The sequence below is a fragment of the Centroberyx affinis genome, unplaced genomic scaffold (assembly GCF_046629955.1).
Source record: "Centroberyx affinis isolate AG114_WGS23_722 - 3 ecotype Tasmania unplaced genomic scaffold, CSIRO-AGI_Caff_v1 ptg000773l_1, whole genome shotgun sequence".
Taxonomy (NCBI): domain Eukaryota; kingdom Metazoa; phylum Chordata; class Actinopteri; order Beryciformes; family Berycidae; genus Centroberyx; species Centroberyx affinis.
The window spans coordinates 214,329-235,244 of record NW_027279381.1 but is presented as its reverse complement, the minus strand read 5'-3'; the positions used below and the strand labels follow the sequence as shown (position 1 = coordinate 235,244).

General features: G+C 40.0%; 1 protein-coding gene across 1 annotated transcript in view; it reads left to right on the top strand.

The window, feature by feature from the left end:
* Positions 1-20,916, top strand: part of vil1 (villin 1) — a 63,474-nt gene that overhangs the window by 798 nt on the left and 41,760 nt on the right. Inside the window, exons 2-9 of the mRNA XM_071520148.1 lie at positions 4,251-4,353; positions 4,472-4,546; positions 4,794-4,990; positions 14,254-14,362; positions 17,041-17,151; positions 19,103-19,308; positions 19,511-19,589; positions 19,947-20,045. Coding sequence (XP_071376249.1) covers positions 4,279-4,353; positions 4,472-4,546; positions 4,794-4,990; positions 14,254-14,362; positions 17,041-17,151; positions 19,103-19,308; positions 19,511-19,589; positions 19,947-20,045 — 951 coding nt within the window. The 5' untranslated portion in view covers positions 4,251-4,278. The remainder of the gene's footprint in view (positions 1-4,250; positions 4,354-4,471; positions 4,547-4,793; positions 4,991-14,253; positions 14,363-17,040; positions 17,152-19,102; positions 19,309-19,510; positions 19,590-19,946; positions 20,046-20,916) is intronic.

Genomic DNA, 20,916 nt, shown 5'->3' with positions numbered 1-20,916 from the left:
CCAGTAGTTTAATTTTCAGTGTTGTGGAAGTGGAATTCAGTTCTGATTTGAAAATTCTGTTTGCCATCAAGCAGATTTATGAGAACTTGGGTGTGGTCACAGGTCTTCATTCCCAACAAATACAGCAAAATAATACTATGCTCAGTGGGCTCCATTCTGCAGTCCCTTACATTTAAAAGATAAATGGCAAATAGCTTTTACAAAATTTTTTTGTGGTGCCTGTATTGATGCATACGGAGCCCGGGAGTGGCCACTGGGAGAGAAAAAAGTTATATCGAGTCCACGATTTACTGTAACGTGCGCACGTTTTAGTTAATTCGTGCGCACAAGAGACAATTCGTTCCCTCGGTTTCGTTAAACTGTGTATTTTAGGAAAAAATGCAGCTTAAAAGGAACCTTTTAGGTATTGCAGATATGTAAGGATTTGGTATGTTAATATCCATTGTCTGTTTACACTGAATAGGCATATCCCCCAAATATTGCAACATATTTAGCCACTTAACCTTCAGGCCATGTAAACACAATCAGGTGGCTGCAACACACCCAGGACAGCGGCACATTTAAACATAATCACCAATATGTGCACTGACTCTTTATAAGCTCGTGAAAAGCGCATGTGTTATATATCGAGAGCATGATATCACTATTTTGAGGGCGCGTTTTGGCAATTCGTGCACACGTAAAGAGGAAAACAAGGGAACAAATTGTATCTCGTGCACACGAATAAACCAAAATGAGGGCTCATTTAACCAGATCGAGGGAACGAATTGTATCTTGTGTGCACAAAAAAAGAAAACGAGAGCTCGAATTGCATATTGTGCACACGTTACAGTAAATTGTGGCCACGACATAAATTAGTTTTCTCCTGATGGCCACTCCCGGGCTCCGTAGATGCAGAAACTTGAAATACATAAGTGGGCACAATACTGTACTTTGAGGGAACATACAATCAGTGAAAAACACTGGAAAAAAACACTATTGAACTTCCAAGTTTGAAACACTGACCTTTTTAACTTAAATGCAAACAGTTTATTTTTTACAAAGGTAAATTAGATTTTGTGTTCACAAATTTACGATTTGTGAAAATGTGTAGCTAAATTTTCACAATAATACAATTCTCACTTCCTTCCATAAAGAAGTTGTTGAAAATGATTTTGTTTAAGTGCTGAAAACTACTCCAGGAGTTAAGTGTCTCATCCTAAATGTCAGACCTGAGTTTGTCTTGATGGCCACAGTAGTGTAGCGACAGGATTGTGGAGAAAATAGAAAAAACAGACAAAACAAAACACTATTTCACTGCTGCTTTGGTGTAAGTGTAATAATAATAATAAAATAAAACATATAATAACAATAATAATAATAATAATTAAGAATAATAATGTGTATGAATACTATTACACATTACTACATTTAAGCATTTATTAATACTACAAATTAAAAATATGTAATAATACAGTGAGTAATAATAATATATATATAAAAATGTAGACCTAGTTTTGAAAAAGGCTTATACTTTGACAGGCTAAAATATACACTGTATTTTAAACGGTGCCTCTCCTTGTTATGTCTCTATGACGTTGGCAATCTTGTTTCTGTTATTGGCTTTCTTTTTTATGCGTTTTTAACCATGTTTGTAAAGCATTCTGGATTATATTGTTGTATGAAATACTAATAATATACGATATGTATATATATATATATATATATATAGTTATATATGCGGCAGTATGGCATGCCTGCTCAGCTGTGCATATTATGACATTGTGACACCATTTCATCATCTCTGCTGTTTGAATTGTGGCAGAACCAGAACCAGAAACACGTGGCCATGGACAAGTCTTATAAGACTAATTGTTGAACTCAACTGCACAATTAAATGAGTTCCAACTTAAGGCAGGCTCAACCAGACTGGACAGTCAATGGGTTATCATTGTTCACTAACCAGTAACTTGGGCTAGCCCCAGCCAAACCTTGGTGGTATGCAATCATTGAAAGGAAAAGATGAGTTTATTAATGACTTGCAATGGTATGACTTCATCACTGGACCTCAGAGCAACAATTAATCGATGGAGAAGTCACTGATACAGTGGGAAACAGAAATGTATTCATACAAAGTTTGCTTGTGTTAACATCAGAATTGGAGGGTGTATGATACTACAATACCTAATGACATATTGTGTATTAGGATGTATTGCTATATTGCTATAAACCCTTCTCATCATAATCTCAGATTTCCTGACCCTTGATTATTTCTAAATAAATGCCTTTAAATGCGAGTCCATTGTTGTGAACTAATCTTTTCTGTTCTATGTTTCCATTAGGTCCTTCGTTGTGTACTTGATCCTACTTCATTCTGTGCTTTTATTAGACCCATTGCAGTGTCCTAGCTTAGACCTTTGGAGGCAGAGTGTGAATCTTTTAATATCTTTGTAGAATCTCTAAATTTGCTTATTATTAGGGGCTCAAACCCATGGGGCTGGAACCATATTGTTTTTGTTAGGATCTTTCATCTTTTTCTGCCCTAAAATGATCTGTGCCATAAGTCCTAAAGAGCAACCAAATTTGGTGGGTAGGTTTAAAATCTCCTCCAGTACTCATGTAACAAAAAAAAATACACCGATCGGCCAGTTGGTGGTGCTATAACAAGCAAATTCACATTTTGGCCAATAACTCTTGAACAGTAAGGTCTAGTATCAGTTGTTTTGCCATTTTGAATTTTAGGCAAAACCTATTTTTTGCTTGGAGATTGGATCACAAAGTTGATCGAATCTAAATGAAATTTTGCACCCAGCATGTATGGACTTCCTGGATTAAACATTTGGTCAGACCTTCAGGCCAACCTTGCAATAGTAACTGTCTAATACAAAGTTGATTCAATCTCCAAATTTTGCACACAGCATGATTGAGCTGCTTACATCATACCTCTTTCACAGATTTTTGATATTCATAAATGTTTGGCCTTGACACATGAATAACGTTGATAGTGAAGACGTACAAAGAGGAAGGAAGGCATAATTCCTGAATGCTTTCTTGGAGTAATCAAATTTAGTAAATAGGTTTCAAATCTCCATCAGTACTAAGGGAACAAAAAATAACCCAATCAGCCAGATGGTGGTGCTATACCATGCAACTTTATGTTTTGGCATATATCACTTAAACCGTAAGGCCTACAATCAAAACTCCTAAAGAAACCAAATTTGCTACTCAGGCAACAAAAATTACACAGATTGGCCAGATGGTGGTGCTATAACAAGCAAATCTAAGTTCTGGCCAGCACCTCCTGAACTGTAACAGCTGGAATATGTTTTTCCCCTCCACACAAATCCAGTTGTCCAATACTAATTATATGCGATACCAATTTTTTTGTGCCCACTGTCAGATCATTTGCCACATGGGTTGGACCCTACTAATGGCCACTTGTGACTGTAATTATCATTATTATTATTGTATACTCAACATTAAGTGTAGTTATGGTAGACAGACAGAGAGCAAACACATCATTTTCGTTTATGTTAGCTTACACTGATTATTAAGGGACTTCCTGCATGGTGTGTGAGCTTTGCAGAATACACTCTTCTACCAGGCACTTGACAAATGTTTTGTGTCACAGTGGAACCACTGAAAGCAATTATTGAGTATTGTAATGGTCACTGGTTGAGGGTTTCCAGAAACAGAGCACGGTTTCACTGTTTTTAATGAATGCTTTTAATAAAACAAAAACTCTACCAAGAGTTAGGTCAGGATCACACAAAGTAGTATTGGTGCAGCTGCTAAAAATGTAAGGCCAACTCTGCATCAGTCTTTTTCGGAGTCCTAAGCTACCTCCATCTTTGAAATGCTGCAGCACTGTTCACTCGGGTTTTGGAGCGCGCTTTGTAGGCTTGGTTGCAGTACGTTCTTCCATGCTTGAACAAATGAAACTAAAAGAAGTTCTGAAGCAAGGGGTGGGGGGGGTGGGGGGGGGGGGGGGGCGGGAGTGGAGAATTTCTACCAAAACAGCTTGGAATCCGTTGAGGTAACAGTGGAGTGACTGGCATTGATCAAAAACACTTGCAAACCCCCGCTGATGTATTATGGTAATTTTGTGCAACGAACCAGTAAATTATTATTGATTGTTCCTTTAAGAAAAGGCAAGTATATATTAAATAAGGATTTCATGGTTAAAAACGCACTAATTGCATAAGGGGTTCACAAGCTTTGAATCATGACTGTATTAACTACAACCCTCTAAACATTCCTTCTGGCCCTAGATATCTCAGCACAACTGGAACTGGAACCATGACCCATATCAAAACTGAAGTTTTAGAAGTCCTCAATAAAACCACGGCTGGTCTGCAAATATGGAGAATTGAGGTGAGAACAAGTTTGCCAGATCAAAGTTTGCTTTACCCTACATTTGTGATATAAGAATAGGACACAATTATGTTCAAATAACGTTTAATGCATTTGACATATGATTAATTTTGGTCAGGAGATGGAAATGGTGCCCTTTCCCCCTAAGGCATATGGACATTTTTATGAAGAGGACAGCTATGTTATTCTTTCTGTAAGTACCAAAGGTTTTCCTCATCATCAAAAAAAATGTAATTCTGTGAGAGAATTTATCATACCAGCATAAAGGCAAAATTACATGAGATAACATACTACTTTTCCCAAACAAGAATTCTGCTACTAGAGTAACAGAAAACTGTTTAACAAGCAAGAAATAATAAAAAAGGAATTTTGACAATTACTGATTCTGTTGTCACATAACATGACTGTGTCTGTGGCCTCTTCATTGTGCCGTCATGTAGACAAATAAAGTGCGCAGCTCTTTCACCTATGACATCCACTACTGGCTGGGGAGGGGCTCCTCTCAAGATGAACAGGGGGCCGCAGCTATCTACACCACTGCGATGGATGAAGTCTTAGGGGGCATGACTGTCCAGCACCGTGAGGTGCAGGGCTATGAGAGTGACACCTTCCGCGGATACTTCAAAAAGGGACTTATGTGAGCAAATACACATGCACACATGCCTCTAATTCATAATGTTCATGAGGCACCTGTCTCTTGAAGCAAGTTCAACATAGTCAGGGTATCTTTGCAATTGCTGGCTTCACAAAACCAAACAATGGCAATCCCGGCTAAGTGGTCTAACAAAGATGGTTATCAATTTGTTCTGTCAACCCAGAATTTTTCAATTCAGCTTTGAGCTTGTTCACCATAAAAGGGGCAGGGTTTGTAACAAATGGCCAATGGCATGAAACATGGACAGAGCCAAAGCAGCATATTAAGATATAAAATAAGAGTTTATTGATCCCAATGGGGAAATTGCAGCAGCAAAAGTAGTAGGATTCAGAGGGGAAAGGAATTAGAATATGATCACACCACTAGAATATAAAAATAAGCAATAATAGTACCACTAAAAACATATTTGCATTGGCCACGCCTACATCACTAATCAAATTTTATATTTTGACTAATGCTTACGCCAAGAGCATGTGTACCAAATTTCATTAAATTAGGTTCTCTTGATTAAGAGAGACACTTGTGTCACAATGGCCGAGGCTCTATAAACGACAACGCCACCTAGGAGTTTTTAGAGCCCTCGGAGCTCTTACTTTCTCTCTACTTTTTACGGTTCTATAGGAGGAGAGCAATGTTCAAGCACCCAAAGGAGGATATGTTAAAAGCAACAAATTTATTATAGCACATAGATAAAACAGTCTAAGAGTCGATTGTTAGTTCTAATATCAAAACATAAACCCACAGACTGACACGGACGCTTGACCACAAGCTACTGAGCCAGTGCACTGCTAGCTATTAGCAAAATACAGTGTGTTGTGTTCAGTGTTGGGCAAGTTACTGAAAATTAGTAATTAGTTACAGTTACTAGTTACTTCTCTCAAAAAGTAATTGAATTACTTTACCAATTACTGCATAATAAAAGTAATTAGTTACTAAGGAAAGTAACTTTTGCGTTACTTTTAAATTTCTGCTTCAATTCTCTTATTACACATAGCTATATTATTTTAGTGTTGCTGTGGCACAGTGTGAGACAAGACAACTGTCAAATGTTATCTATCATTGTACCCATTATCACTATGATGAAAAGTAAGTAGTGGAACAATAAAACACAATAGATATGTTTTGATAGGCGTATTTATTGTAGCCTCAGTTACCGGACCGGTAGCAGTGTTGCCAACTCTTTTCCAAGGAAAGTAGCTATTGGCTGCTCAGATAGTCGCTAGAAGTTGGCAGATGATGTCATACGATAATTTGCATATCAATATATAATGCTGCACTTGTTATGCACGCCGCGGAGTAGCCCGTTTTAATTTAAGTGCTGACTCCGCCCACCCGGGCCAGTTTCGGTGTACGCCGGCAACAATTACAAGTGGACCCTATCCTACAGCCCCTGCTGTGGGAAGCGCTGTGATCATCAGACCTCTCTGGATTAGACAAGCAAGTAGAGAAAACCAGCATCAGCCATACCAATTTATTGCCAAATGCTTTGGGATTCAACACATTAACATTGCTTCCCATGGTCAGAAAAAGTCTCCAGATATGGCGCTAGTCGCTTTTGAGAAATAAAGTCTCCAGGGAGGTTGGTAGTCTTTTGATTCACTTGCGCCACGTAAACTCGGATGATCATAAACCGGATAATCCAGTAACGAGTAACGAGCCCATTTAAATTTCAGTAATTGTAATTGCGTTATTAATTTGAAAAAGTAATTTGTTACATTACTAGTTACTGCCAAAAGTAGTGTAATTACAGTAATTACTTTGTAACGCGTTATTCCCAACACTGGTTGTGTTTACAAACACATAGACACTTAATGTGGATGTTGATGCTGTGCACTGTCACTGTCGCTACACTCTATTACCAGTAGGTGTCTCCCTAATAGAGTAGAAGGTGACAGCAGAATGATAGGCAGGGCAGAAGAGTGTAACTGAGAGAGTAGAGCAAGGCAGATGAAGTTATGTACGCTATCAGTGTTAGCGGTTGCTACGAGTAAATAAAGTACTCAAGAGTTCGGCGTCTCCTGTGCTCACTCACCAACATAACAAATTGGCGACAAGGATGAGCGCTCCAGTACTGAGTCCACCGCCCTTCCTTCCTCGTGTTGGTGAGCCGCAGTTACTGTTTGAAACATGGCAGAACATTTTTGGCAACTACATGCTTGTGATACATGCTAAGGGAGACGCATGGCCAGATGCAAGACAACGTGCGGTTTTACTACATTGCTTGGGCCCGGAGGGACAACAGCTATTCTACACTCTACTGGACCAAGGTTTGCGGAGGCCATGGCTGCGCTTGAAAAGCACTTCCCTAAAGTTAATGTGTTAGCATGCAGGCACACGTTCAGACAGTGCCATCAAAGGACTGATGAAACCGCGACAGTATGTGGCAGCTTTGAGGGCCTTAGCTACGCCATGTGGTTTTGGCCAAATGGAAGGTGAGATGATACGAGATCAGCTCATTGCTAATGCTTATCTCAGTGCTGTAAAGGAAAAGCTGCTACTGGAAGAAGATCTCACACTGGACAAAGCCCTGACAATTGCATGCCAAGTGGAGGCAGCGGTTAAAAATACCATGCTGTTTTCCTCTGCCAGCGCGGTCCCGACCGCACCAATACAGACTGTCGGTGCTTCAAACGCACATTTTCAGGGGAAAAGAGGAGCACGACCAGCTAAAGCACCGCCACCAGACCGTTGCAAACAGGCAAATGGTAACCGGCAGCAACATAAATGCTTCAGATGTGGATCTAACTAAGGCACTTGGCTAATGATAAAAACTGTCCAGCTGCAACAGTGAAATGCAATAACTGCGGAAAAATGGGACATTTCACCAAGGTATGCAAATCAGCAATGAGTGAAGTGAGAGAAGTTGTTGTCCCAGAGTTAGCTGTGTTCTGTTTTGATGATGTCAAGCTTGTGGCTGCAGCTTTTGATAAGATAACCTGTAATGTCAACGTTGAAGCGCCACAAGGAAATTCTCAGGTCCTTGAGCTAATTGTAGATACTGGAGCTTCTGTATCTATCCTACCAGAGACAATTTACAGGCAGCATTTTGCAGATTGCCCTCTCACAGAACCTAAAGTGAAACTAGTCACTTATGCAAAAGGTGACTTGCCTGTTGTCAGCTGCCTACCAGCAGCAGCTGTCTTAGCAGATCAAGCCAACAAAGTGCCAGCCTTCTTCTACATAGTCAAAGATGGATCACCTCTACTGCGCCTGGATCTGATTAAAGCGCTCAAGATCCGTATCATTGATGGCAAAGTGAGCTACACCAAGGAGGTTAATGCAAACGCACCTGCTGCCTTCACCCAAAAATGGTGTTCAACATTGGTTCTGCTCCAGCTCATCACCTTGGATGTGTGAAAGGGTTCATTCACAAGGTGCAAGTTAACACCACAGTGCAACCTGTACGCCAAAAGTTGAGATGTCTACCACTGAGTGTATGCAAGGAGGTATCAGCGGAGCTCAACCGCTTACTCCAAGCAGGCATCATAGAACAAGTGGATGCATCTGAATGGGTGAGTTCCCTCGTGGTGGCACGAAAACGCAGAGGAGGCCTTAGGCTTTGTGTTGACCTCCGTGAACCCAATAAGAGTGTGATCATGGACTGTCATCCTCTCCCTCATATGCATAAGGGACTCTTTCTATTCACTCGAGTTCCTTTTGGCCTGGCTTCAGCAGCATCTGCTTTCCAGAAAATGATGCAGACAATCCTGAAGGATTTGTCCAGAGTACAGAACTACTTGGATGACATCATAGTCTACGGAGACTCCAAGGAAATGCATGATAAGCACCTGCAACCCGTCCTTCAGTGTCTTAAGGACAGATCAACTTCGACAAAAGCTTGTTTGGTCAAACAAACCTGCCCCTTGTCCTTAAGTGATTAAAACTAGATTAGACTTGGCACACACTGGAGGTTATGACCAGAAAAAGCCTATGTGTGGCAGTATTTTTTCTGTCAGTTATTCACACTAAAGAAGAGAAAAAAAATTTAAGCAACGGCTGTATGGTTGTTTCAATATTGTTTTGTAGCAGTATGCACTGGTCAGTTTATTGCTCTTTTGCACTTTTGTGAGTTTTTTTGCACTGTATCCCTATATTGCAGTAGTCTTTTATATATCCTAGGAACTGTCATTCCTATTTTGGTCAGTTATTTTGCCCTGCTGCTTTTCTTTTTTTAACAATAAAATTATTGTTCCCATGGTATTTACATGTTGTATGCAGCTGTGTAATTATAGAAAAAAAAAAAACGGGTCAATATCGGTTCGGTACTCGGTATCGGTTGATACTCAAAATTCTGGTATCGGATCGGCAGTGAAAAAAATGGTGTTGGTCCATCCCTACATGTGACAAGACAGCCAAAACATCTCCTGCCCCATTGCAACCTGTTGAGTTTCCTGGGGGCCCGTTGCAACACGTGGCTGTCGACATTGTGGGTACGTTTGAATGTGGAGCCTACGACTGCAGGTTTGCCATCACCCTCACTGATTACTTCAGTAAATGGCCAGAAGTAGCCTTCACTCCCACTGCAACTACTACCACGGTCATGACATTTCTAGCTTCTGTCTTTGCACGGGAAGGCAATCCCTGTACCATTACAACGGATAATGGGCCACAGTTCACGTCTTCTGCCTTCGCTGATTTTCTGAGAGAAAGAGGCATCAAGCATGTCAGAACGAGCGTGTACCACCCTCAGGCTAACGGGTGTGTTGAACGCTTCAACAGAGTGCTAAAAGGCAGTATTCAAGCAGCACAAGCAACCCAACAACCCTGGAAGCCTGCGGTCACTGCGATGCTTCACAGCTACCGTGCAACGGCCCATGCCACAACCGGTGAATCTCCGTTCCAGCTTCTGAGAGGGAGACCGATGCGGACAAAGCTGAATGTCCTGCCGCCTCCCAAGGGCAGAGGGAAGTATGAACATGTCAGAGCCAGAGTTGTCTTACGCCCAGGCCACACCGCCTGCGTGAGCGGCGCGTGTGCGTCGCGGAACCTGTTGCTTTTAATTTCGGTGCCCATGTTAACAGGTTAGAGCAGCCACACAGCCCGCGTGAGCAGCGCGGCTCAGGCGCGGCTCGGCTGCGGCTCATCCAGAGATTCGGCGTCTCGCCTATTTTTTCAGCGTGACGCGCACGGTTCTCAGCAAAAATAGACAGGGAAAATGATCTGTTGGTAGTCATATTGACATCATACCAGCAACATTACACCTTTCAATACAGTTTCAATGTCTATATCTGTAGAATGTCACAGACCTGAAAAAAAATATATATTTTTTACCCAACACGTTCTGTTTCCGTTTCAAATTAAAAGCCTTCTAGCGTTTCTGTGGACAGAATCCCTTTATTTGTTAACACAAGGCTTCTATTCTATTCTATAAATATTTGCAGGACCGTGTTGTAGAAAATTCAGTGACTTGCACGGCTAAATTAGTGGAGTACCGGCTTTTAATTGTGGAAATACGGTAGTCATAGCAGAAACCCCACGTAGGCTATAGGCAGTATTTTTCCGGTGCTCGCTCGCTCGCTCTCTCTCTCTCTCTCTCTCTCTCTCTGAAAGAGGATAAACAAAAACCACGCGACTGCTTCCTTGGTACAACTTGGAACAACTGACTTTTCAGACCGCTCATCAACATATAAATGACATTTATAATGACATGAAATTAAACATTCTATGGCCATTATCAAAGGCAAACTCAGTGTAGAAAGATAGGCAACGCCGCAGCAGCAACGCCGCAGCAGCAACGCCGCAGCAGCAACGCTCTCTGTGTGGACACCACAGGCGTGCGAGCCGCAGCAGTTCAGCGAGGTAGCCGTCATGCACCGCTCATGCAGGCGGTGTGGCCCGGGCGTCACAGCAGGCCAAGAGTAAACAATACACAGACGCCAAGAGAGAGGCCAGACCCCCCAAAGTCACTGTTGGTGCTACAGTCAGAGTGCGCAAGCCTTTCCATGTGGTAAAGGGAGAGACACAATACAGTGACCCCTTGTCTGTGCAACGACAGACTGGGCTGAGCTCCTTCATCCTCAGTGATGGAAAAAGGTGGAATGCAGAGACTTCAACAGGAGCTGTGCGTCAAAGAGAGAGACAACCACCAGCTTGGACTAAAGACTATGTGATGAAGTAGGTCTGAGTCCAAGATAAGAAGACATGTAAGGGGTGTAGGCGGATCACTGCCCTAAAAACCCCCCAAAAAAACAAAAAAAATGTGAATTTCAGTTACTACAGTATTTCCTACAGTGTTTGTGTTTTGTGTTTGGTAAGAGAAACTTTTGTTACACCTACTGATGCACTTATCTGGTAAGACCAATGTTAAATAGGTTGGGTAATTTAAGTTTGAAATCTCAGGAATGTTATTGTCCTGCATAAGAGAGTACTTAGTAAAAGCACTACCTATTGCCTTATTCTGAAGTACAGTATTTGTTACTTTCTAAGTGTGGTTCCTTAAAGGGTAATATGGTTCCAGTTACATTAATACTGTTAGTACTGTTTTAAGAAGGTACCAGTATACTGTGAAGATTAAGTTCTTGAGCTTTGAGACACAAGTTACCTGGTAGTGTTATGTTAGCATAAGGACATGTATACTACTGCTTGTGCTAAGTTAGTTTTGACTGAGTAAGGAGAATTTCCTTGGGTAACAGGGGAGTTGTTGTGTTTACAAACACATAGACACTTAATGTGGATGTTGATGCTGTGCACTGTCACTGTCGCTATGCCCCCTTACCAGTAGGTGTTTCCCTAATGGAATAGAAGGAGACTGCAGAATGATAGGCAGGGAAGAAGAGTGTAACTAAGAGAGTAGAGCGAGAGCAGATTAAGTTATGTACGCTATCAGTGTTAGCGGTTGCTACAAGTAAATAAAGTACTCAAGAGTTCACCGTCTCCTGTGCTCACTCACCAACATAACAGAACTGAACTGAACTATTGGCCCGTAAACGGCGACCAGTCAATCACTTGGAAAACAACCCCGTTATATCCCGTTAATGACGCAATTATTTTGAAAATCGCCATATGGACAAATATTAGAAGAAGTGAAATTAGCTACTGAGACCATAACCTAAAAAATTAATTGACTTAATATTTTGAGTGAGAAGTTGGGTTGTGGTCCCATTGACTTCCATGGAGTTTGACTGTATTTGGAGGAACTGCAGCTTCCTTATTGGCTTCACCTGTGGTTTTGGCCACTTGGTTTGTACACCTCAACACATCAGTCATGGTCTTAGATTGCCACCCAGTGTTTGTTTTTGAAAGAATTTCTTTTTCCAAGAGTTAAGTGAGAAAACTGGAAACGTGCTTGTTTCAACGGCAACATTGCTGCTGTTCACTCATTGTCACTTAACTTTCATCTTGCGTTTAAATCTTGGAAAAAGAAATTCATGATACTTTGTCATGATACATTGTATCATGAATTAGTTAATTTGTAGTTTGTTTTGGGGTTGTTCAGTGTCATTTGGGGTAGTCTGTGGTATGCTTTGAGGTTGTTTTGGGTCTTGCAGAATCTTACATCAGAGTCAGTGTCAGATCCTCTGAGACATTGCGATTAGTGTTAAGGAGGTTTGTTATGTACAATTACATCCAGTGATAAATATAGGCCTAATAAAGATGAAAGTCATGGCCAGGTTGAAATGTATTTAAGTCAAGTTAAAGCTGAAATTGGGCATTTCGAAACATTTTAAACCCAAATAAACCCAACGGGTTCGGTTCCACATTGTATTGTGGTCAATCAGGTCCGGGTCGGGTCCCATTCTATTACCGTGGGTCCCGGGTCTGTTTATTATTATGTGTAATACCCGAGTAGATCCGAGAAGACCCGTGATCAGCGCTGATCATGTGACGAGACGAGAAATGCGTGGAAGCGCTGTGTAACTTGCGTGATGATTAGGCTGACCATTAGGATCAGATTACAAGAGCAAAAATACGATGAAAAAAACATTGAGCAGCGCCAGCGTGTTGGAGCGGAGGAAAGGCGCAAGATGGATACCTTCTTCACTGAGGTGAAAAATAAGCTATAAACTATTGTTTTAATCATCCATTTAACATGCAATTTAATTTCCTTGTCACTTAGCCTATTGTAGGCTACGTAGCCAAGTAGCTGCTAGATTCCATTGTGGAGTCTCACTGTCATCTACTGGACAAACTGTAGAACGGCACAACTTGGCAAATCTTTCTGTTATTTTGATCTCCTTTTATTAGGCTACAATGTGCTGTATCCGACATGATAAACGTTTTTAGCAGTTGAACGGCATTTTTAGTAGCAATTTTAATTACTGGGTTTGTCGGGTCCATAAAATAGACGGGTCTCGGGTCTCTCTCCTCTCGGACATGCACTGGGTCGGGTCTGTAATATCTCGGGCAAAAATGGGTTGGTATATATATATTTTTAAAAATTATCGGGTCCAATCGGATCTTGGAACGAATTTCCCGGGTCCATTAGGGTTCGGGTCCGTCATTTTGGACCCGTGAAGACCTCTAGTATGTGGTAGTATGCAGTTGTATAGTAGTATGTGGTAGTATGAGGTATTATATAGTATGAGGTACACAATTCACACTTCACTTTCTACACCGATTACATCATGTCAGTGTTTCCCAGTGTATAGTGAATCAACCATCTTATATCTCAATATATATTTTCGGTAACATTACTTTATACCTCAGTATGTATACTGGATAACTTCACTTTATATCTCAATATGTATAGTGGATAACTTCACTTCATATCTCAGGACGTATGCTGCATTAAACCACCACATTAAATCATATCTAATCAACTACATTTACATTTACTCACTGTATTCATATTAAAATACTAGACTACTGCTACTGAACCTAGCACAAAGGGAATGAGCATACTAGCTAACAAACCTACAAAGCTAAGTAACTGGATGTCCTCCTACACCAACCTAATGGAGACCTTGGTAAGTGCATTGTAAACACATTAACACATTCAATTCATTCATTGCAAGTTTCAAATGTACAGGAGCATATCTTATCACCAGCCTTATTTTCTAAAGAACAAACTATGAGATTTATGTAACCCCCTCATTAACGCAGGAAAAGTTAGCGCGACCTTTATTATTATACCTATATTATACCTTTGATTACTAACGAGGATCTAACATTCCACCCACGGCATAAAAAACGTAAAATTCACAATTCTACACTCCCAAAATGTTGACACATACATGCCTCATACATGAAGTATCCATGGTTTATAACTGTCATCATTGTCATCATCTGATGCTATTTTTCCACAGCTACAAGAGGGGTGGTGTCGCCTCTGGAATGAAGCATGTAGAGACCAACACCTACAACATAAAACGACTGCTCCATGTCAAGGGACGAAAGAATGTAGCGGCAGGAGAGGTGAGGGGAAATAACCTGCATCTCAGATTCTCAGCTAAATTCCACATACTGGCCTAATTTACTAATCTGTCCCTTTTTTGGTTGTACATTCGTGTGTAAAATGTAGCAGTGTCAACCACCAAGGGGAAACATTGCTCAGGTCGAAATCCAAGTCACATAAGGGTTTGAGTCTGAGTCCAAGTCCAAAAATGTTAGGTTACTTGTGTAACCACGATTCTCTGAGTAGTGAGATGCCTCACTATGGGATACGCCCCTATGCATATCTTCAGAAGCATTTATTCCACTACGCCAGCCCTGAGTGGCTGGCAGTTGTGATGCATGCGTCAGGAACCTCCACCTAGGTATAGGGCTGACACTGCATCACTCATCATTCAAGAAGGCACACCTCTTCTCCCTTCACCCCAGTAGCAAGAAGGGCAGTCTGGTGAGACATCTCACTCATACTACTCAGAAAACCGGGGTTACGCAAGTACCCTAAAGTTCTCTTTAATAGCATTTGTTTCGATGTCTCACTATGGGATATGGAGTATTGCCAGACAAGCTTATCTCAAAGACTGACCACCAATACTCAGGTGTTGGATCACCCTGCCTGCTCCACCTCAGAACAAACGCTCAGAACAGTATGAGCAATAGTCAGGGCAGTAACATCCAACTTCATTCCCTTGGCCTGTTGACTGGCCTGTGCAGCAGCAGGGTTGAAGGGCTTTCTGGACCAGGCACCTTTAGCATCAGGGGCTCTGGGAGGCACCAGAGCATAGGGGTGTAACGCAACGGCACTATCTGTATCTGTATGTGTATCTGTTTAGTGCCACTATCTGTTTCTGTATTCGTATCTGTATTCGTATTTAAACCGGAAGTGGGAGTGTCACAAGTATAGTATTCAACATCGCCAGATTAATATCAAATGAAAAAAAAATGCTGCCCACTAATCTACACTTTCCCAAAGCCAAAAACCCAAATCAAAACCTTTTTATCTACTATTACATGTACAACGTCACCAACATCAAATTCTGAAACTCAAGTCAGGCTAACGTTAAATAATATTGAATCACCACCTGTGGACTCTTCGGCGACGTTCTTGATGATCTTTGAGTAATGTTAAAGACCCTATAGACAACTTTTTTGCTTTAACTTATCATTATGAAGTAAATGTTGGGCAGTCCAACGACAAATACTTCTGATTGTCTATATAATTTTTATGGGGGCTTCTATTAAGGGGTTCAATGTCTGAAGTTTATTTGCTTATCCTTGAATCAAGGTATCTGATTGTTGAGTTGGAATGCTGGCGTTCATTACTAATAATTAACAGTGCAATAACTAAATAGTCCAGTTAGACAAGACATCATTAGACATCATGTAAGATCGAATAACGGAACCACGTTACTGTGTAATTTTTTTTTTTTTTGTTAACATCTAATTAGGAATAGTTCATACGTTGTTAGGGACCTGTAAAATGAAGGGTTATATTGGGCAATATTGTAACACTTGAAATTTGAAATATTAGTTGACAGTTAATAAAGCCTTTAAACGTGATATGAAGGCCATGTTCATTATGGTTAATGTCCAATACACAGAAACCTAAAGCCTAAATTGAGAAGCATGAATATTTTCTACATTGCTGTTTACATTTAGGTTCATTGTGCAAGGCGCATTAAAAACAATACAATGCAAATCAAATGCACTATGAAAAGATTGCATCATAAGCGAGTCACAACAATAAAAATGACTCGGACACTCTGCTAATATTCATATATCTTTGCCATTTGCCTAAATTACGAGCTTCATGCCTTGTGAAAACTTAAACACAACAGTACAAGTGTAAACTGTCTTTTGCATGATTTATGAACACATACATGTGTACTCTAACCCTGTATTATCCAGGGTGACTTACAATGAGTGCAACAATAGCATAAGCAAAAGAAACCCCTCAAGTCACAGTCCACACATGCCAGTCACAGACATCTGGAGGTAAAATTTCAAAACATATGCACTCACAGAGAATGTCCACTAAACAGAGAACACTTGCAAAGCATGGTGATGTTTCCTATTCATTTGAATGAGAGCAGGCATGGACATTTTGTGGAGGATTGTGGGAAGGTGAGCGTTGAAAAATTCCAAACATACTTGTGAGAGGGTGGCACCAAAAGCTGAGCTTAAGTGGACTTAATGCAAATTTCAGCCATTTGGAGCAAGTGTTAACAAATACAACAGTGTTCACTTGATCGATATGTGTACATGAAATGTCTCCGTCGAAGTTCTGCCTGTCATCTACCACAGATCACATGAAGGAAAAGCAACTTGTATGTATGTATAAAGTGACATTCAATTGAGAATTCTTTAGGAATAGGCACTATACCACCAAATCTGCCTGTTCCCATTTCAACCTGATCTGAATTTTTTTTTAAATTTGCAAATATGTGCTCATTATACAAAAAGTGAGAGAAATGCATGTTCCTACCACAAAAGGGTTACATGAAGGTGGCACTAGAAACAGGAAGTAGTCTGACACTGAAATAGAAAGTGTGATAGTTGATAGTGATAGGTGCTTATTGCCTGCTATCACATAGCAGGCAATAAGCACCTGTGTCAACTTATTACAGACTGCATCTGATACCAAATGTATTCATCATTCATTTGTAATTGCCTTTCCATTGCCAAACAACTCGGCCTGTCTGCAGGTGGACATGAGCTGGAGCAGCTTCAACAAGGGAGATGTCTTCTTGTTAGACCTAGGTAACCTCATTATCCAGTGGAATGGGCCCAAGAGCAATCGCTTGGAGAGACTCAAGGTAAGCCTATTTGGACTAAATAATATGGACATGTCATGCTGTCTTATTGTCCAATACCATGGTTCTAAAGCCATAGAGAATATATTTAGACTATATATATTCAAAGTGCTTTTCTGCTGAAAGACTAATTACATGGGAAAAAAGATAAATAAACAAACAAATAAATAAGCAAACAATATTTAACAAAATTATTAAGAGTCATGTAATCTACATGCAATTCAATTGTTTCAGTATTTGGATTTACTTTCTTTTTTTATCATTCTTTTTTTTATTGCACATTATTACAAATATCAGTAAAGACAAATAACAACTAGGATGCTGTCGGGGCCAACAGCAAGGGTATATCCCAGAAATTCCCCAATCCTTGAAAGCCCCATTAAGTCAAATGTAATAAAAAGCCATTCAATAATCACACATTAAGACTCCAGGGTTAATCTTCCCAATTATATTGGTTGTATGTCCCAACTATTTTCATTTCACCAAATAATAAAATTTCTCCTTCTGGGCTAATCTTAATAATAATAAAGCCTGCATACCGTAACTATTTTTATATCAGAAATGAATAAAGTTAACCCATTAATTATATTATTATTACTCCTAGACACTCCAAAATGAATCCTCTAGGGATTGTCTCCCCAATAATACAGGGTATGTACCTGTAACTATTTTTGTTAACACTCAATAATAAACTTAACTAATTAAATATAGCTGCTAGCAATGATGGCTGCTGCAAACGTGTAAAATTGCATTAAGATTACTGTCAGTTTTGTCATATTAGGCTGTTGAGCCATCAGGCCCCAAGCTATCAAGTTCTAATACTGAACAATGTAATAGCAAGTTAGAAGGTGTCAATATCCAACTTTACAGCTTTACTGTGTCTAGCTGTACACTCAAAATGCTGCTATTGGAAAAAATCTGGTCAGATCTGTATGGATCAGATCATTGGTGTGCATGTTCCTCATAAAGGTTGGAACATGATTGCCAAGTTTCATAGCGATTGGTGAAATTCTGTTTGAGTTATATATATATATATATAAATGTCATAGGCAACGCCCACTTTCACTAATGACGACCAAACTTCAGATTTTGACTTTAAGAGTTAATATCTTCAAAAGTACAGTGGTATCAACAATCTATGAGCAAGAGGACCATAGATGCTACTAACCGATTTTGGTGGTAATCAGTCAAACGGTGTAGCAGGAGATGTTAAAAATGTGTTTTTCAAATAATTCAAAATATCTCAAAAACTTTCCAGCTCAAGCGGAAAGGTGGAGGACTGGGGTGATGTGCTGTGATTTCTGTGTTTTGGTGAGAACCCGGGCGGCACTGCTTGAAATTGATCATTCTTCAATTGACTTGTTATGCTTTCAGCTCAGAAAATTGATGAGTCCTTTAATCAAGCTGTGATGCCTTACGGTGATGGAAATTTTAGGAAGTATTTCTTCGTAGTAGTTCTTGAAAATTTGTCATCATATATATACTGTATATCCTTTGGGAAACGCAAATGGAAATTTCAAGAAATTTCTTACTAGTGTTTGAAGTATGTTATTTTCAAGATACATGATTATCAGGAAAGCCACCCCAGGGCACTGTCACTCAAAGTAATGAGACATGATTGACAATAAATGTTGAATTGTTTTTGTGAACTGTACGTCTAGTAATACGCATTGGAACATTCTACCACTACTACAAGATGGGTGTATTCCGAGAAGTGAACTTGTGATTTAGAGTTGTGCACTTCGTATCGAAGCAGAGCATTTGGGGTCTTTAGTTAAGATTTTGGCAACTCAGTTTGGCTGTTTGTATTAAGAGTTTTGCCCACTGTAACTGTTGTGAAAACTGGGCCAAAGCAATTGTTAAAAACTGTAAGTTTCCCAAGATTTGGGTTAAATTTTACAGTTTGGACTCTAATAGCTAATGGTTTCATTTACTCTGTTGGTTTTCTCTTTAGGGTATGGCCCTGGCCAAGGACATCCGTGACAGAGAGAGGGGTGGGAGGGCACAGGTTACTGTGGTGGAGGGTGACAATGAGAAGTCATCGGAAGAGGCCATGAAACTGATGAAACAGCATCTCGGAGATAGAGGGGATATCAGAGATTCTATCATCCCTGACGACGTGGTGGACAACAAGCTGAGGACTAGTGTCAAACTCTTCCAGTTAGTGCCTTAGTCAGTTAGTCACTTCTGGGTTCTTCACTTATTAGTTAAACAAAAAATAAGTTACTATAAAGTCTCTAGTTTATCTTTCTCTTTCCTGATTAACAGTTAAAACTATACCTCAGTCAACTAACTCAGAAATGTGTGATCCCAAACATTTCTTGTTAAATCTTGTCTAACTTTGTGTGTTCTCTGATGGTAGTATCTCAGATGCCCAGGGGAACCTAGTGGTTCAAGAAGTGGCAGTGAAGCCCCTGAAACAGGAGCTCCTCAGTCATGAGGTTAGTTCTCAGAAGCAGTAAAGAGGGCTTTACTTTTAAAGGTGGAAGACTCCTCATTGATCAGTTTGACTGATGTTTTTTTTTCTGGAAGGGGAAATTGATATAACTACCTGGATAAATGTTAAGTAAGTACTGATAAGTATCAGATTTACACTGTGCCTGCCTCAGCCTGGCTGTATAGTTCCTTTCCTCTTGAGTTGGAACCAAACCCAGTGCAGTTCCCTTTCCTGTGGTATGAATATAGCATGAAATACAGATTGCAGCTACATATAATACAGAGGTTCCTTTTTAATTACTCTATTTAGAAGATCAACATTATTTATTTGAGTCAATTATGTCATCGTATTGATTTTTCAGGACTGCTACCTTTTGGACCAAGGTGGAATGAAAATTTTCATCTGGAAAGGAAAGAAAGCTTCAAAGAATGAGTGCTCCGAGTCACTGGATAAAGCAGAAGTAAGCCTCGTCCTTTGACATGACTAAAATTACATACTCAACATTGTTTTTATGCTATATGTCACTTTGCTGTCATCTACTGGCTGATTGACTGAAAATACCCTTTTAAAAACATTTCTCGGGCTCATTTTGTGTTTGCATCCATCTCAGATCATCATCATAGGGCTGGGCGGTAACCATTCATACAGTTATACCAGTATATATTTGTAGGTAATTATATCTATAATAATGAAATACAAATTATTGCATAAACTGTGACTCAAGTTCTGGCCTGACCGGACACACATACCTAGAGAGTAGCTACAAAACAAACCCAGTTATCTATCATCTGCTATGGATGAAGAAGCTAACGCTGAACAAAACGCTTGTGAAGTTTTAGCACAAAAAATAAATGCAAAATAGGTCATATGGTCTTGGTTTGTATTCAAACAGAGTGACATAGACCAAAATGAGTTGATTTTTGAACTCTGCAAGCGGTAGCAAAAGGTGGTAACACCACCAACCTTTATACACATCTGAAGAACAGAATGCCTTAAAAGAAGATCCGTAGCAGCTTCAAAACAAGATCCAACATCCAAATCACCGGAGTTAATCCAGAGCCCAATCACCCAGTCATAAGTACTTTTCTAAAATGGCTCTTACAAAGAAGTATGAAGAGTGCAGTAAAAAACTTTAAGTACATTTGAAACAAGCACAGATCCTGTACAGATCCATGGCATGTATATTCAGTTCAATTAAGTTCAAATTAATTCAATTAAATTCAATTCTATGCACTGAAGCGCTGCGACACAGTTATCAGTTAAATAATTCCACCAACATTACTTAAATACCAAAAGGTAAAAACGTTACAGTTAAAGTTTGTAGGGCAGCA